Source organism: Xiphophorus hellerii, chromosome 7 (genome assembly GCF_003331165.1).
Source record: "Xiphophorus hellerii strain 12219 chromosome 7, Xiphophorus_hellerii-4.1, whole genome shotgun sequence".
NCBI classification, from domain to species: domain Eukaryota; kingdom Metazoa; phylum Chordata; class Actinopteri; order Cyprinodontiformes; family Poeciliidae; genus Xiphophorus; species Xiphophorus hellerii.
In genome coordinates, this window is record NC_045678.1 from 30,162,169 (window position 1) to 30,180,056 (window position 17,888).

The 17,888-nt window shown below is 39.2% G+C and overlaps 1 protein-coding gene across 1 annotated transcript in view; it reads left to right on the forward strand.

Annotated features, from left to right (window-relative positions):
• The first annotated feature begins 5,674 nt into the window (after positions 1 to 5,674).
• Positions 5,675 to 17,888, forward strand: part of tmeff2a (transmembrane protein with EGF-like and two follistatin-like domains 2a) — a 119,160-nt gene continuing 106,946 nt past the window's right edge. The window contains exon 1 of the mRNA XM_032567616.1: positions 5,675 to 6,348. Coding sequence (XP_032423507.1) covers positions 6,171 to 6,348 — 178 coding nt within the window. The 5' untranslated portion in view covers positions 5,675 to 6,170. The remainder of the gene's footprint in view (positions 6,349 to 17,888) is intronic.

Genomic DNA, 17,888 nt, shown 5'->3' on the forward strand with positions numbered 1-17,888 from the left:
TTAGCGCTTTAGCATTAGCAGAACTAACATTGATTATTAGCGCTTTAGCATCAGCAGAACTAACATTAACAATTAGCGCTTTAGCATTAGCAGCATTAACATTGATGGTTTGCGCTTTAGCATTAGCTTTCCCTAATTGCTATGTTTTTGTAGTGATTTAGCATTAGCATAACTATTGTTTACGATTAGTGCTTTTGGGTTAGCATCACTAACTTGTTTGTTAGTTTAGAGCTAATATTCCCATAAGAGCAAAGTGAATTATTTTTCTCAAAAAAGGGAAGCCAGAGTGAAAAATGTGAGACCCACTAATGTTGTAAACAAGCCAAGAGGAAAGGGTTAGAGAAACAATCCCTCTTCTGTCGGGGTTTTAAAAAGCATAATCTTGTTTTTCTCTTTAAGAAATCAACTGAGACGTAACACCATGAAGTATAGAAAATAAGCTACAGCTCAGATTTAACAAAGATTGGCAGCTTTTCCTACTTCTATTTTATTACTCAAAATAGAAACACAACAAATTAAGGACTCTGTGGCTTCTGCAGCTATTGATTGAAGCCACTTCACACATTTTGTCACAGTGAAACTGTGACGATTTTGTTTTTTCTTCTTCTCTGATTGTATTTACAGATAATATACGGGGTTGAGTGGAAAGCAGCAGCGGCGGCTCAGTTTGCCCAAATGATTCATGGGACAAAGAAAAAACGCTGCAAGCAAAGAGAGCAAGCTTCGTTTGAAATCAGAATTAAACCAGAACAAAGCAACCCTGGTTCTGCTTTCCTCCCGCTCTGTTGGTTAGCCTCGTGTTTCCACTTCCACGCCGCTCTTTAAACCCACTCTGTGGATATTTATTCAGCTTACGCTGCACTTCGGTGAAAGGACTGAAACAAACGGTAGCATGGACTTCATTTACATGGCACTCTCCTTGTGTTCTTGACCTCTAAAGAGCGCTTTACACTACAAACTATACTCACTCATTGATATAACACTTAGCGCTCCTTTACAGGTGGTGCAGCTGGAGAAAAGCTACCTGCAGCTTATTATTTAAAAAATAAAAAAGCAGAAGTGAGGAATCAAACCCGCGACCTTCAGGATGACAGACCATTAAACTTCATTTTCATCTGCAGCTGACCAAAATACAAATCACAATTTAATGTTTCAGAGGCTCTCAGGAAATCACTTGACCGTAGTTTCATAAATGGCCTCCAATTAAGGTCGTTAGCCTTTAGTTAGCGCTGATAAAACTCCGTCTGCTGAAGGAGGACCAGAGGTGTGAAGAACAATGTTGTTTTTGTACCAAGATGGTCCAAAAAGCTGCTAAATATCTACACATTTCTGCAGTGGTAAATATTTTTAATTTGCTTCATTGTTTGCTCTCCAAATACATTAGCATCAAATAATTATCATCTACATTTTGAACAATTTCTGCCTGGTTAATATGAGGTGAAGCTATACAGTCAAAAATTAACCATAATTATAATTTTTATGAAACAAAAAGATAGTGGTTAAGTTTTCCAAATAACATTTACACAATGTTATTAATCCATTTAGAAATGTTAACACTAAAAATATCATTAATAAACAAAATATTTAGCAAATTATGTATGTTTACCAAGCAAACCAACTTTAGCTTCAAAGTAAATATTTAGTCAGTCAGCTACACATGCTACTAGCTAACATGCTAATTTACATGCTGACAAGTGGAAGTGGACTGTCAAAATAAAAGCATAGTCTTGCGGCCTCTAAATAAACTCCTGCTGGTGATGAAGAGGTGACATGAGCAACAATTGAAGTAAATCAGAGACACCACCTGGCTTTTATTTTGACAGTCCACTTCCACTTGTCAGCATGTAAATTTGCATTTTAGCTAAATGTTTAGCTCTGAGCTACATATTTAGTTTGGACCTAAATATATAGCATGTTAATTAAATATATAGTCTAAAACTGTGACATTGAAAGAATAAGATGTTGAAATTTATCCTCATTTTTTTCTCTTAAAACAGAATAAATAAAACAAGTTATTGCTGTAATATTTGACTGTGTAACTTTACAAACGGTTTGAAAAAAAAAGTTTAATAGCTCAACACAACAAAAGGTACAAGCTTCTTCAGGAGGTTTTTGTGTTGTTTCCTTCAGTGGTTCTTGGTGCAGCGCCCCCACAGGCCAGGAGGGGAACAGGTTTTTCAAAAAGTTTGATTTGTTTGACTCAGTTGAGAGACAGAGAACCACATCAACTGGAGATGGAACAAATGTTGCCGTTTTGGTTCCCAACCGGTCCGAATCCACTGGACTATCAGGTGTGAAAACGGTCATAGAATCAGACGTTCTCGTCCAACATCAGTGTTTGACCTCACAAATGTGCTTCTGAAAAATACCTTAGATTTACATCTGAACTTTGTAAACGGATTCCTAGGAGAGGTAAGGATGTTTTAGCTTTTATTTCAACAACTGGAGATGAAGAGTGGAAGAACTGCTGGTGTTTGTCTGAAAAGCTGTTACTAAGCGAGGAGAAACCACGAACTAATCCGTAATCAACGAGCAACAAAGCGATTATTTGTTTCCAAACATTTGCAGCTTTTCTCCCCCAGAACATCATGAGGTCATGTTTCTTTCCCAACCGATTTGCTCCAACGGGGGCAAATCGAACCCTTGACCTCTTGAACTCCTTCAGATGTGGGACGCGTCCAGATCCACGACAACAACGGCTGATTCCACAATCCGTCCCGGAAATAAAGCCGCAGCCACTGGAGTTATTTCTGGAGCGGTAGAGACAGAGGCTCCGTGTTGTTTCAGAGAGGAGCCTGCTGGACAATAACCACGCTGTGTGTGTGTGTGTGTGTGCGTGTGGGTGGGCATGCACACACACATGCCCACATGCCTCTGTGTGTGGCAGAAATCAGCAGCACACTGAGCCTTTTATAGCTCCTCTCTGGTTTTGCCTTCAGGCTGTAGCCGTTCACTATGACGGAGTTTTAGGACCAGGCTGACAAAATTAAGAAAATTTAAAAATTCAAAGAATAAAGTCATAGTTTACTTTATTCTCCAGATATTGACTGTATTCTTGTATTATTTATACTTTATTTTATTTTTTTTACTTTAATTTAGTATTTTTTAAATATTTTTCTATTTTTTGACTTTATTCTCCCATTTGTCCGACTCTTACGATTGGCTGAAACAAAGCAGGTATCTGATTGGCTGCAGATCATTCTTTATTTTTTTTTTTTAAAAAGTCATGGAAGTCTGAAAATTCACAAACCTTTGTTCATTTATTTCAAACTATTGTTTAAAAGCAAGTAGGACAAGAGAAAATGTGCATACATAACAAAAAACAAAATATTTACCTTGCCCTTACTTTTCTGTTCAAAAAAGAATAATAATAAGTGAACGATTTTCTCAATTTAATGAAATATATTCAGTAATTATCAGAAATGTATAATTAAAGTTTGTAACTCCAGATCTGTTTGCATGTGAATCTTGTTGTTGTCATGATGTGTAGATTTACAGTGAACCCAAATGCAGAGGCAGCTTGTAGACGAAGGTTTAACGACCCAAAGATGATGGAGGACAACAGGGAGCCAGAGCAGAACAAAAACCAGGGACAACTGGGAAGTAACAGGATCAGATGGGAGGAAACCAGCAAGGAGGAACCGAGAATGAAGTGCTTAAATACTTGGAGGTCGAATGCTGAACAAAGACCTGGGCTGATGAGCTAACGGGTTCCAGGTGAGGAGAGAGAGAGAGGAAGTGACACAGGGGGCGAGGGAGAGCAGACTTTAATCTGACTAAATAACTAAACACAAGAAACACGATAAAAACTGGAGTGACTAGACACATGAAATAAACGTAACTAGAATCACTAACCAGTGGCGGTCAGGAAGTAAAACTAAAGTCATGAGAAGTAAAACAGATGCTAACAATTCTGAAATAAATTAAATCTATCCTCTTTAGTTTTCTACAAATTTATGTCCTTTTTGTTTTTTATGGTAAAATCGCTGAATTTATGCGTCTCACTACAGAGAGAGGCAGTGTAGTGCTCAGCCTCACCTGTGGGGGCGCTGTGTCACACGCCTGAATGAAGCAGACATATCATCATTATATTTGTTTAATTACACATGTTCTACGTTCCACAGTCTGTGTGGAACATATATTTATATATTTAGTCTTTCTAATTGCCGTGAAAATGCGGCGGCTGAGGCAGAAAGTACCGTGATTCACTGACAGGGGGCACTGCTGAGCCCCGTAGACACAACAAGCAACTTCTTCTACGCTCTTCTTCTACGCTTTGAAAAGAATGAAAACTGTGAGGATTTGAGTTTTCTGTGTGTTTATTTTGGTTTCTGTGACAGTTGTGTCTCCATGTTGTCCCGTCTACCCCCTGATTGATCCCAGCTGTGTCTCGTTCCCCTGATTATCCTCCGTGTATTTAAACCCACCTGTGTCTCTTGTTCCTCGTCTATCCAGTCGTCAGATGTTATTGTCTGTAGCTGTGTTTCCATCCGCTACCAGTTCTGAGCTCCTAGCCTTCTGCTCACCTGTGCATTATTCCTAGACCATCATTTTCTCTACTGCGTCTCCCTCACTGTTCCACAACTGCAAAACGTGACAAAAACAGTCGAGGAGGAAAAAAATACAGACGGAACAAAACCATTCAAGGCCACTATTTTTGTTTGAAAGCAAGAAAAAAGAAGACATAAAAAACCCAGAATGACAGGAACATTTATGGACCTCATTTAAAATAAGATCATACAGGATTTTAATCAGAAAAGAGAAGTCAGCCAAAGAAAACAGACACATAATTTAAAAAAATGTGACCTTGCTAAATTCTTTTATCTTTATTGCTATATTGTTAGATGTAGTCAAATTAAAATATGGCTTCTATTTTGGGTTTTGGATTTGTATGTGTGACTCTGGTGGCGTCTCATCGCCGCTCGTCACTGAAGGAACTGAAGTAAAAACAGAAACAATGCAGAACTAATAGACAGAACCGACAAAATATCCCGACAGTTTTCTGTGTTTATTGGCACTGTTGTAGCTCCATATACTCCACTGAACTCCTCCTCTGAAACTCAGACATTTTAATGTGAGGAACTCTCTCTCTCTTCTCTCTCTCAGAGAGAGATCTCTGAGATAGAGAGATAGGTAGAGAGAGTAGAGAGAGAGGAGAGAGAAGAAAAAAGAGAGAGAGAGGAGAGAGAGAGGGAGAGAGGGGAGGCAGAGAGGGGAAGACAAAAGAGGAGGAGAGGGAGAGAGAGAGAGAAGAGAGAGACAGGAGAGAGGAGAGAGAGAGAGCGAGGAGAGAGGAGGAGCGGAGAGAGAGAGAAGAGAGGGAGAGAGGGAGAGAGGGGAGAGAAGAAGAAGAGAGAGAGAGAGAGAGAGAGAGGAGGGAGAGAGAGAGAGAGAAGAGAGAGAGAGGGAGAGAGGAGAGAGAGAGGGAGCAATAGAGAAAAGAGAGAGGATAGAGAGAGGGAAGAGAGAGAGAAGAGAGAGGGGAGCGAGAAGAAAAGGAGGGAAGCGAGGAAAGGCAGATGCAGATAAAAGAAAAAGAGAGAGAGAGGAGAGAGGGAGGGAGGAGGAAGGGACTCCAAAAACATCTATCTCCCCCCCTCTTTCTTTCTCTCTCTCTCCCTCTCTCTTTTCTCTCTCTCTCTCTCTCTCTCTCCCTCTCTCTCTCTCCACGTGACCAGCGGCAGCTGCCGGAGAGCCAGGCGGACAGAAACATTGTGGCTGCGGCTCTGAACGCACCGGAGGAGCTGCTTCTGTCTCACCGCGGATATTTGACCACACGCCTCCATCCTCCTCTCCCCTCTTCCTCCTCCTCCCCCCGCTGGATCCCTTCTTCACTTCTTTTTTGTTGTTTTTATCCCTGAATCACCTGTTTCCTCCATCCCTCCATCCTGCCTCCTTCCTCCTCACAGTTCAGCATCCTCTCCTCCAATCTGCCTCGCCAACTTTTTCCATCTCACTCATCCTCCCTGCTGGCTCCCAGCTCTGGTTCTGGTTCTGGTTCTGGTTCTTGCTGTACCGCCTCGGATCGGCTCCGTTGCTCCGGGCCGCTGCTTCATGGGGCGCACCGTGTCGCTCGGAAAATGCTCCGCCGTCGGGCTGTAGGCGCCCCGCTGCTGCGCGCCGTTCCCCCGCCTCGCCCGAGCTGCGGCCGGGGCCACTGAGAGAGAGAGATGGGTCCGTCCGCTCCGGCTCGGCCGAACCGGTGTTGGGTTACGGCCGCGGCTCTAACTGGAGGCTGGATCCGGATCACCATCGTCTCCTTCCTCGCTACTTTACCTGTGGAGCAGCTGCGCGCCTTCCCGTCCTCCCTCAGCGACTGCCAGACGCCGACCGGCTGGAACTGCTCCGGTGAGACCCGATTCGGTTCCGGATTCTCGGTCCAAGTCCCGCCGGACTGGAATAAAAGTTTATGGTTGTGCTTTTGTTTCGTGTTGTGGTGCAAAACGTCACAATCTGACAGTTATTGCAGTTGCAGATTATTAAAATGAATGTATGAAAAAACATTGATTAGGATCTGCAGAAACCTGAACAGTAACATCTGGAGTTTTCTCCGTTTTTATCCACATTTTGTGGCTGTGAAACCTTAAAAAGACGTAAAGAGAGCAGACACGTTTCCCCTGCTGCCCGTCCGAGTCTGAGCCCTTAAAAAAGCTCCAGGACGATCAGCGGCAGCAGCAGCGGGTTGATGTTACAACATCCACACCGATATGGAGCCATGCTGCCGTTTCCGATTTAAACACCTAAATCATCCATTTACGTCTAAATGCTGAAAGAAAAACTCAACCTGATTGGGAAAGCAGAGATTATTTCCTTCACTTTCTGCCTTAAAGTCGCAGCAACTGAATGAGCTCATCTGTTTAAACCTATTAGTGATATTTTCCGGTCATTTGTGCCGGAGATCGATCATGTGTTGATCGAGATACGCCCCTCTGATAATCTCCACCCTGCATTATGCATTGAATCATCTGATAATGACGCGCACACACACGCACACACACACGCACACTTCCTGACACTCTCATATGCATTTCAGCGAAGCCTTTTATCCAACACGCCTTGAGGAGGCTTAAGTGCATACACTACACACACAAACACAAACACACACACACACCCCTACACACACCCCCCCACACACACACACACACACACACACCCCCACACACCCCCACACACACACACACATCGAGAATCAATTGGATTGAGCAAACCGTGACGAGGAGAATGTGGGTCCACTGGAACAAAAAGATAAAGCTCTCTCTGTTATAATTATAGCGCTTTAATAAACTCTCTGGCTTAATTATTCTCTCATTTCACGCACTTTAAAAACAAAACCACCTTTCTGTTCAGAGATTAACTGGAAAATGTTCAAGAGTTGGTTCAACAAAGATTTTCACTTGGTTTAAAATCTAAAAGTCAAAGAGTTGTGATGTAACAGCCTCAGGTCAGGACATTTTGTCTAATTCAGGAGGTTTTAATAAGTTTATAGCGTGTCTGCTGGTTTTTATTAATTATTCAAAGTATTGTGATGATGTTTGCATCGACTAGCTGATGAATACTCAGCAGCTCTTATTTTTTAAAAATGTCTTCCTCAACTTTTGCTGCCACCATTTTGCGACTTGCATAAGCGCCGTAAATCGCCGACCGCTGACGTAAACCGCTGGTGTTTATGACATCAATTCCACGTCTGTTTGAAAGGCTAATAAATAAATTCATAAACACAAAAACGAAGGTTCTCTCTATAATTTATGTACGTTTTAGTTTTATAAACGCACAATTTAGTTGCAGTTAATTAACTACCTTTTCATTTCAGTTATTGTTTTCTCAATAACTGAAACTTCATTAGTTTTAGATAATTCTAATAATCATTTGGATTATTATATGGTTATATTATATGGTATGGTTGGATTATTTGGTTGTTACGTTCTGAGAGTTTCGGTTTGTGCAGAGTTGGAGTTGGTTGTGAGTTTCTGAAACTTCTTGGACACATTTCTTGATTTGGGTAATTTATGCTGATTTTTTGCTTCTTTCAAACCAAAACTTGTTGTTTGTCTTTGTCTTCTTGACATACAGAAGAGAAAGCAGCCAATACGAGGCAGCTTTTTATGGAAATGTGTTGTTTTTCTCACAGTGGAGGATCCTGAGCAGCTGGTTCATTTCCATCAGATTTAAAAAAGAAAAGAAGAAGAACCAGAAGCGGTCAGCAGTTTCTTACGCACGCTTCAGTGAAGCCACAGTAAATGGACGGACGATCCATTTAATGGGACTACTGCGTTAGCACGGCGGAGGAATTGATCTATTGAGCGAAGTCTGTCAGATTCCAGTTGGATAAGTGGCAATATTCCCAGTTTCAGCTCATTACTCCCAGGTTTTTCCAGTTCACGTAATATGTCACTGACCCAAAGAATTGGAAAACAATCTAGCTGGTGGTAAATTGGGCGGTCAGCTGGACATTTGTCTCCACTGTATTCATAAATCTATAGGCTGTTTTATTACGTTTAGCTGTGGTTAGCAGTTGTCGTGCTTTGGGATCCATATGCAGCTTTTAGAGTCACAGAAGTGATGAGAAACCCAACAAGATTTATCATTTAAAACATTTTTTCATGCTTAGTGAACCGTTTACGTTCACAGGTTTTTCTGTGGAAGGTAAATCCAAATTATTTGTGGAAAATTTGCCTATTTGGTAGCAAAAATGCAGCGTGGGAAGCTAAAATACCTAGCTTAAATGCTACTTGGCACGCTATTGGCTGGCGCTTTTGCAAAGTAGCCAATCCAAAAGCGCTATTCATATTCATATAAAATCGGAAACAAAGAAGACTGTAGCTGTTAGCTTTTGTTGGAGTGCTAATACGGTTTCTGCTGAGTGTTTTGATGAATATTTGGTGTTTAAACTGTTAAAACATTCAGAAAATGACAAAAAATATATAATTTAGCAATTCCATTAAATGAGACACAATAAAACTCACACGTGAATAAGTTTCTTCAGGCGATAAATCATTAAAAAACATGCAATGACGTCATACTCCAAGTACTTCCTGTCGGGGTTTTTTGTTGTTTCTGCCAGTAGCAACATCCGGTTACTGATCATGTGATTCATTTGATGCAAAAAAAGTGTTTCCATCAGAGTTTTGCGAAATGAATTTCAATACGGCCAAAAAAAGGTGCTTTTTCAAAATTGCCGCATGTCCATTGAGCAAATTCATTTTCATAGTTCCAATTTGGCCAATAGAAACGCAGCTAGTGATTTATAAATTAACAACAGTATTTTAAGGTCTATTTTCTGAGTTACACAGAGCCAATTTATAAATCTGGTTCCCTGGTTTTAGTCAGAGCTTGAGCAGCAGCGATCAACAGCCGTTACAATTAACTAGTAAAATTCAATAAAGTTTAAATTATTGAGGTGTGATGAGATACAAAATCAAAATCAGCAGGTTAGACATTAAAGAAAACCAAAAATAGATGTTAGTCAATAATAGATGATACTAAACTTAATATATCTAGAACAGAGGTGTCCAAAGTGCGGTTCGGGGGCCATTTGTGGCCCTTGGGATGATATTTTTCTGACCCCCAACTGGAGTTCAACAAAATACAAGTTTGTTTATTTTACTTTTTATTTTAATCACGGTAAAATTATTCCAGACATAAGTTTTTACAATGGAAAATGTTAAGTACAACATCAAGTATTTGTATTTTAATGATCAAGGTTTTACAGTGAGTAGAAATAATTTTATCCTGAGACGTTGCTGGACCCAAATTAGCTAAAAATATCAACTGATCTGAAAGAAACTGACCCAAAATTTTGTTCTTATTACTGAGAATAAATCATTTAACTTAAAAGACTTTTTCTTTTAATACAGCAGAAGTGTGAAATCCTTTTTATCTGTTGGATCTACAGTGAATAAAATCCCCTTTTTTACTAAATAAATTGAGAACTGTATCTTGGTTTTTTTGAAGTAAATTTGAATGGACAATTATTGCATGTAACAAAGTTTTTGTCACCCCTGACCTCGGATGTATGGCTACATAGCAGCAGCTATCCTGTTGAATTTATTTAAACCTTAATGGATTTAAAGTAATTTTACTCCTTTGCCTCTTTTCTGACCTTTCTGGTCTTGAACTTGTTGCGTAGCCTTGAGAGAGGTCACAAAAGGATGTTTCACCACTGTGGTTGTTCTGCCTTCATTACTAATTCATGGAGCTTCATTATTGATCAGCGCGATGCTTAAAACACCAAAGCAGGACTTCTTGATCTCCAGGTAGATGGAGCTGCATTTGGCTGACATCGTCTCTCTTTTAGACCAGAAAGTGCTTCTCCTGCCGTCTTAATTGTTCACATATAAACATTATGTGTTCAATATTTGATGTTTGGCAGCTTGTTTTCGTTAATTATTCAGGCGACTGTAATCTCCTCCTGGAGCGGCAGGAAGTATAGGCTTTCCCGGCGGCCATGTTCAGGTGTTATTTGCAGGAAGATGACATAATCGCCAGCAAACCTGTACAGTTCATGTTTAATAAAACGTTTGTCTGTTTTTGCTAAAACGATTCTCAGCAGAACAAACGAGATTTTAAATTACAGCAGCTGAAAAATAAAAAGTGCTGACAGCTAACAGGACGTGCAGCAGAAATGTTATCAAGATGTTTTTGTAACAGAGTTACTTGATTCACTTTTTTTTTTTTTAAATACATAGTATTTTTATGAGTAATTTTATTTCTTCTCTTACTTGAATAAAATTTCAGCAGCTTCTGTTAAAGTTTCATAAGTTTTTTTATTGAAAGAAACTGATTTGGAAAAATGTTGTTTTTTTTTACTTGATTTTGTTATTTTTTTGTTACATATGAATTATTGTCATTTATGTCCTAAAAATACCAAAAATTCCACTTAACTTTATATTTTATTCAATGTAATTTTAAAATGCTAAATGATTGATAATTTGATAAGTTACTCAGTACTTTAGTAGACTTTTTACCAAATACTTTTCATACCAAAAAGTATGATGAAGTAGCACTACTCTTCCTTGAATGATATTTTTTGCTTCTTTACTCGCCTCAGTTTTTTGTGTCATTTTTGTTTATTTAATATCAGCCAAACAGAATCTGTAAAAATTAATGCAACTAAAGCAATTTGAATTTTAAAAAGATTTCATTTGTTGTTATTTTTTTTACGTGTCTCACAAGTGGGGAATTACAGTTTTCACTAGAATGCTGGAATACAATCATATGCATATCAACACCTTTGAAATCTGTTTCTACAGAAAGAGAGAAAAAAATTAAAACCATAGCAACATAGGCATGTATAATAATAATTACAACATCACAGAAAAGTACAGCTTAATGCTAGACGTATTTAGTGGCAAAGAAGACCAGAAATACCTTTAGCACAATGCTAATAGACATGCTATTGCTAATGTTTGCAAAGCAGCCAATCCAGGAATGCGGCTAAGAAAGACCGTAGATGTTAGCTTCTGTGGTAATGCTAAGACGGTTTCCACTGCATAATAACTTATATTTGGTCTTCGAACTCTTGAAATATGCGGTTGTAAGTGTTTTTAGAGGGAGTTTAAAATTTTCAGGTGATTTTAGCTGTTAGAATAATTTAATTTGAATTATTATAAGGTGCATTCACACCAGCTGTTTAATCCCCGGTTCGTTTGGAAGGAGTGAATGCTGATCCAACCTGGAACCAGACTCTGCTCCACCTCCAAACCTTGGTTTTGGTTCAGTTGAAGTGAACTCTGGTTCAGTTTGAATGCATATGTGAACACCAAGCGGACCAGAGACCGCTCCAAAAACCGGAAGTAAACTACAGTGCAGGGCATTCTGGGTAAATACAACCAAAACAAATGCGCTAGGCTAGCACTAGCGGGAGAACTGACTCGAAATCCTCCAAGTGCAAAAATCTTACACCACTCCATTTTTGTTGTTGTGCTCAGTGTCTTCAGCGGTTTTTGTATCGCTTCCTTCTTGATGCAGCGCCCCCACAGGCCAGGAGGGGAACAGGTTTTTCAAAGGGTTTGGTTGGTTTGACAACGAGCAGAGAGAAAGAGAACCGCAGCAGCTGGACATGGAACAGACGTTTCAGTTTTGATCTCAAATCGAACCGAATCTACCGGATTATCAGGTGTGAAAACATTTCTGGCCCAACAGAAATGGAAAAATGTACAAGATGATCCCCTCAGGAACAAAGCATGTGTTTGTAGCATCGATCAGATTGTTGGTTGATTTATTGGCTGAAATTTATGGCAGTTTTGATTCATGGAGCCGATTTGCTTAAAAAAAAAAACATCCAGAGTTTCATATTTTCTGAGCATGAAGCTGCTTAACCAGCCTGCACCTCAACTCCTATCTCCACATCAGGAACTTTAACCAAACGAGTCGTAACTGGAGTCCCGTCGGCTCCGTCTCTTTAAAACAAACACTGCGTCCTTATGCTGATTATCTAAACCTGTTGCATCATCTGCAGAAAGGTCACGCATCTGGAATCAGAGCCTCCGTAGCGAGTGTCACATCGCCGTGACCTTTCGTTATGTTGCTAAGAAACAAAGGAAACTTAGGCTGTGTGGTAAACACCAACAGAACAGGCGAGGACCACCAGACGAGAGCAGAGCTGATTACAGAATATTCAAACATGCCTCCGGTAACAAACCTGCCAGATCTGAAGCGGACCAGACAAACTGTTGTCCAAACAGATGAAGCACAGACAAGCAGACGCTTTCTTTGATTCATCACTGAGATTCTGGATGAAGTTTTGACACGACTGGAGCTGCTGAACTTCTAACCTCCTGCTCCGGGAAGAAGATGCAATCTCTTGCAACATTTCCTTTATCTGTTTTTATTTCATAGTCATGTGTTTGTTTGGTTTTTTGTTGTTGTTGTTTTTTCCACCCTAAACAATATGCAGAAATCTGAGCCTACAAGGCGCGGGGAAAAAAACATGCCGACTTGGCTTGAGTTTCAAGTATCGATGTCTTCCAAACATATGCACAGCTGCTTCTGCAGGGACTCGAAAGTAAAGCTGCAGAAAGCAGAGATTGTTTTACGCTCAGAAACGTGGTTGTGATGAACAGCTAACATGTTTGCATGTCTGGAAAAACTGGCTGTGAGAAACGAAGGGACTGCAGACTCAGCAGGAAGATTCATCGGAGCCGCCGTTCCTCCAGAGTGGGAGCGTTTTACAACCGGCCTGCACGGATTTCTAAAAACAAGCTGTGTTTACATACACCCAACCCTTATGAAAGGGGCAGGATTATGTTTTCCAGGCATGAAGAGCCAATTTTGTAGCACAATCAAGTAACTATGTTAACCTCAGATGTCATAAAAATGCTAAAAATATCAAAGATAACTTAGAAATTTTAATTCATAATTTAATGCCTTGAAATTGGGTCTCTGTCTCTTTAAAAATTCCTGCTCTCTCTGAAGTCATCCCAACATATTAACTCCTTAACAAAGTATCTACTAGTGATCCTCTGAGAAGCAGCTCCTATAACGAGCTCACCAGGTGTTTGCTAATTGCTAGGCTAGTCTGAAGGAGCTGAGTGGGGGGAGGAGCTCTGACTAGAAGGCGGAGCTAAGCCCATTCAGTCGTTTTTATGCAGCTGAATGGTTGCCATGGAGATTAAAGGATTTCTCAAACATGAATAAAAGAATCAAAGCAACACTCCAGGATTGTTTGTCTGATGAGAGAATAACATCAAAACATGATATAAAGCTGAAAGAAAAGACGTTGATTTCACACAATACTGCCCTTTTACTCAAAATACACATTTTCTATAGACATTTTTTAAGATCCAGAATCATCAGCTCAAACAACTGAAGTTCAAACCTGACATTAACTGGAATATCTGAGCTAGGTTCCTGAATTTTGAGCGAACTTTTGAAATGTTGCTAAGCAGAAAGAAAGAAGAAAATGTGAATTAAAGATGTTTCCATCAACTGGTTTGGAGCGAAGAAACCAGGCTACGATAGCAATGTAGCTTTGATTATGTAGCTAGCTGCTAATCACTAGCTGTGTTTCCATCCGATTGTCATGCAAATTTTAATTTAACTTTTAAAAAGTTGTGAAAAAGAAAAAAGAAAATGTGAGTTATGTTTGTTCCCACTGACTGGTTTGGAGCAAAGTGTGATTTCACCAGATGCATTACGGTAACAAACAGGAAGTAGAGGAGGTGGCCTGGACCAGAAAATCTCAGAAAAAAGTTTTGGTTTGTACCAAGAGATTTTTCAGAGTTTGATACCCCTGGTAAGGCACAGTAAACCTGTCACGTTCCACAATTAAGCAAATGTTCAAAATGTCAACATTTCTGGGATTTTGTGGAAATTTGCTCCTTGGTGGCCAATTATTTAGTGTTTTCTTATAAATTTGGTTTTATTTTTTTGTCAGATCTTCAATTAAAATTTTTTTATTCCAAATACATTAAATTAATCTAAACATTTCAGATTTTGTGACATAAATTTACACCTTGATGGCCAATTATTTTCTATTTTCTTATCTAAAACACATTGAATATAATAAAAAAAACTGTAAAGTGATTAAAATACAAAAGCGAGTTTACAATCTTCCCAGCGGTTTTCACTGAAGCTTGAAGCCTACCTCCCGTTTGTCTGAAAAATCGTCGTTTCATCGTCGGTTCCTTCAAGTCCTGAGAGATTTACGTCGGTAGGAAACGGCGGCGCTCCTTTGTGGCCGCTTCACAGAGACGGTTCCTTTGTGTTTGTGGTGCAGACGGAGTGACTTCCTGCGTGTAAGTCATGATTGGATTGTTGTTCATAAGACGATGCGAGAGCCTCCAGCGGTAATGAATCCCTCGGCGGTTCTGTTTACGGTTTTCCTGTAGTTTCCAGGCGGAACATCTGGTTCTGGCTGCTGCAGACGGTTTAACGGCATTTCTTCTTCTTCTTCTTCTTCTTCTCCTTTCATTTCAAAACACTTCAGTGTATTTACCTCTTGGAGAAACTGACACTATTATCAGATTTTACTAAAATGTTATTTCTTGTTATATAGCACACATTATGAACAATTTATACATTGGCACAGAGTTGGTAATTATTCTGATGCTTGACATTTATGATGCTCATTATTATTATTATCATTATTATTATTATTATTATTGTTATTGTCCATAGGTTTTCTTGTCTTGACAGTCAGTTTATAATAATTCTGTTTATCTAATATAATATTTTTCTTGGTTCTTTAGCACAGTAAATTGAACAGGCATATGAATACCATAAGATAGTTTTGATTACAAATTTCTGATAATTATTGAGAAGGTAAGTAATACACTACTTAGTCTGTAAGTAAAATATTACATACAGACTAAGAAATATATTGATAAGTAATATATTCAGTAATATTTGTTGCTAAAGAAGAAAACATCAAATAGATAAAATATTGATATTTAGGTAATATTTAGAGACTAAAGTAAAAGTTCAAGAATAAAACATTTTAAAATGAAGTCATAATAATATAATAAAAATACCTCAAAAAGTCTTAATATCTAAAGTATAAAGTCATAATCTTATGAATCTTGTTATGAGTTAGTTTATAATCATTTTGTTTATATAATTTAATATATTTGTTGGTTCTTTAGGACAGGATATTGAACAGGCATATGAATACCATAACATAACTTTAATTACAAACTTCTGATAATCGTTGAGTTTTAAATTGATCGATTTAATGAAACTGGAAAAAGCTTCAGGATTAAAACGTCTTCACTGAAACAGCCGATCCTGGAGTGTTTGAAAGAAAACTGTAAGACCGACAGCAGTGACACTAACATTTCCTCAAAGCAGACATCTGTGGCTACGTTTTGATGCATAAATTATTTCTGCAGACTGAAATATGAATGAACAGCAGCATTTTGTTTGTGAGAAAGTTATAAATCTTCAGTCGCTGTAGCGCACTCTGTCAGTCCCGCCACATTAGAAACCTGGAAACGGGCAAAGATCTCATTTAAACTTAAATTGAGATTTTAGAAAAGCCCTAAGAGATACCAAAAAGCTGAATCGTTTGAAGATAGTTGAACATCTTGTGACTTGTTTAAAAGTTGAATGGTGTTTCTAAGTTGAAGAAGGCAGAAGTAACAAGCTGTGAAAGAGCAGAAAGTTTTTGCTGAATTTTGTGGAATTCTGAAGAATTTTAATGAATTTCAATGGGGCTGAAATTCTGAAATCTGAAACAGAAAGGCTAATTATTTTGTTCTTGGTTAAGTATGCAGATGTGTTCTTTTGTCCTGCTGATTACTTGTTTTATTGAAATAAATGAAATGAAACCTGAAAACTCAGCAGGCTGTAGTATTTGTAGTTTTTGTTTCCAGCAGCTGAAGGGAATCGGATTTTTCCGCGGTGTGGCCGCCGCCGCCGTCGTCAGCGTGCCAGCTGCCTGACCGCCAGCCTCTCTGGCATCTTTTTATTTTTTTTTGTTCGCAGCTCTCAGCCCGCCTCATGTGGCCCTCTCCAGGCTGAGGGCCTCGTTCGGCGCGCGGCACTCGGCGCGTTGAGGCCTCTCATGTCGGCGCTCTTGGCTCCATGATGGTATATTTGAGCAGAGAAGTGACTCTGCCAAGCAGCAGGTTGGTTTGCAGCAGCCTGATGAGGCGGCGCCGTGCCAGAGAGGGCTTTTACGAGAGGAAAGGTGTATCGATTGGTGCGCTTCGTTTACAGAGGGTGATGTGCATGAGTGTCCATCATCATGAGACATGCAGCTGAGAGAGGAGGCTTTATTAAACATCTGGCTGCAGATTCTACAGCAGAGAACCAGACTGAGCAGAAACATACAAAATAAATAAAATTACAAGAACAGAGTCAGACAAGAAGAAAAGAGTAATAATACGAGAATAAAGTCATAGTAAAACAAGAAAGTGTTGCAAGAATGAAGTAATAGCTAAAGAATAAAGTCATATTTTGAGTATAAAGACATAATATTGCAGAAAATAATATTGTACAGGAATAAAGTTATAATATTACCAGAATAATGTAAAGTTATGTCTTCATAACTTTTCCTTTCGCCTCAAACGATGTTAACGTTCAAGTTACATTTCAAAATAAGAGCATCAATGCTTATTTTGATGCTCATAGGAGCTAATACCGCTAAGCTGTTTTAGTAGTGATTTATTATAAGTAGAGAAAGTCAAATATAGATAAACAAAATCTATTTCGGTACCTGAAAAAATGTAAAACTGACGTACGTAGTTAAACAAACTATTAATAAAGTAATAACAAATAAAATGGTCATTTTGAAATCAATGTTAGAGGAATGATTGCATCCTGAACTTTGATGTTCCTGTTTATCTTCTTCAAGCGATCACTTCAGATGATTTCTGAAGACATTTCATCTGAAGTAAAAGCTGCGTGTTTGGTGAAAATCCGGCGTCTTCACGCCGTTCTCCCGGGTTACAGTGATTTTCCTGGAGGCGGCACCACATGAGCAGAGACCAACACGGGAACAAAACTCCCTCTGTTTGTCTGGAAACTTTCAAAATGACCATCTTTGATGTGCAGACGCTGCTCGGAGTTGTAATTGCGCTGCGGCTTCTCGACTTCAAGCGGCTCCTGAGTGGCGCATTATGAAAACTGGAGCTTCATTTATCGTCTTTTCAACGCTGAGAAGTCTGCAAGCTGCTGCAGGTCACGGCTGGCTGCTCTTAGATGAGGTCAACTACCTGAACAAACAAACACTGAAGGTTTTCCTGCTGCGTTGCTTCCTGTGGAAACGAGATAATATATATACTGAGCCACAAATAATTCAGCTTTTTAAACGAGAACATAAAAAGAACAAGTTTTAAAAGAAACACGCAGAAGATGTGGTTATTATTTACAAATATAAACACATAGGAGAAAATATATGCAAGTCCAACCTCTCTGCTTCCTCTGTAATGCTCCTGCACTGCAAAACA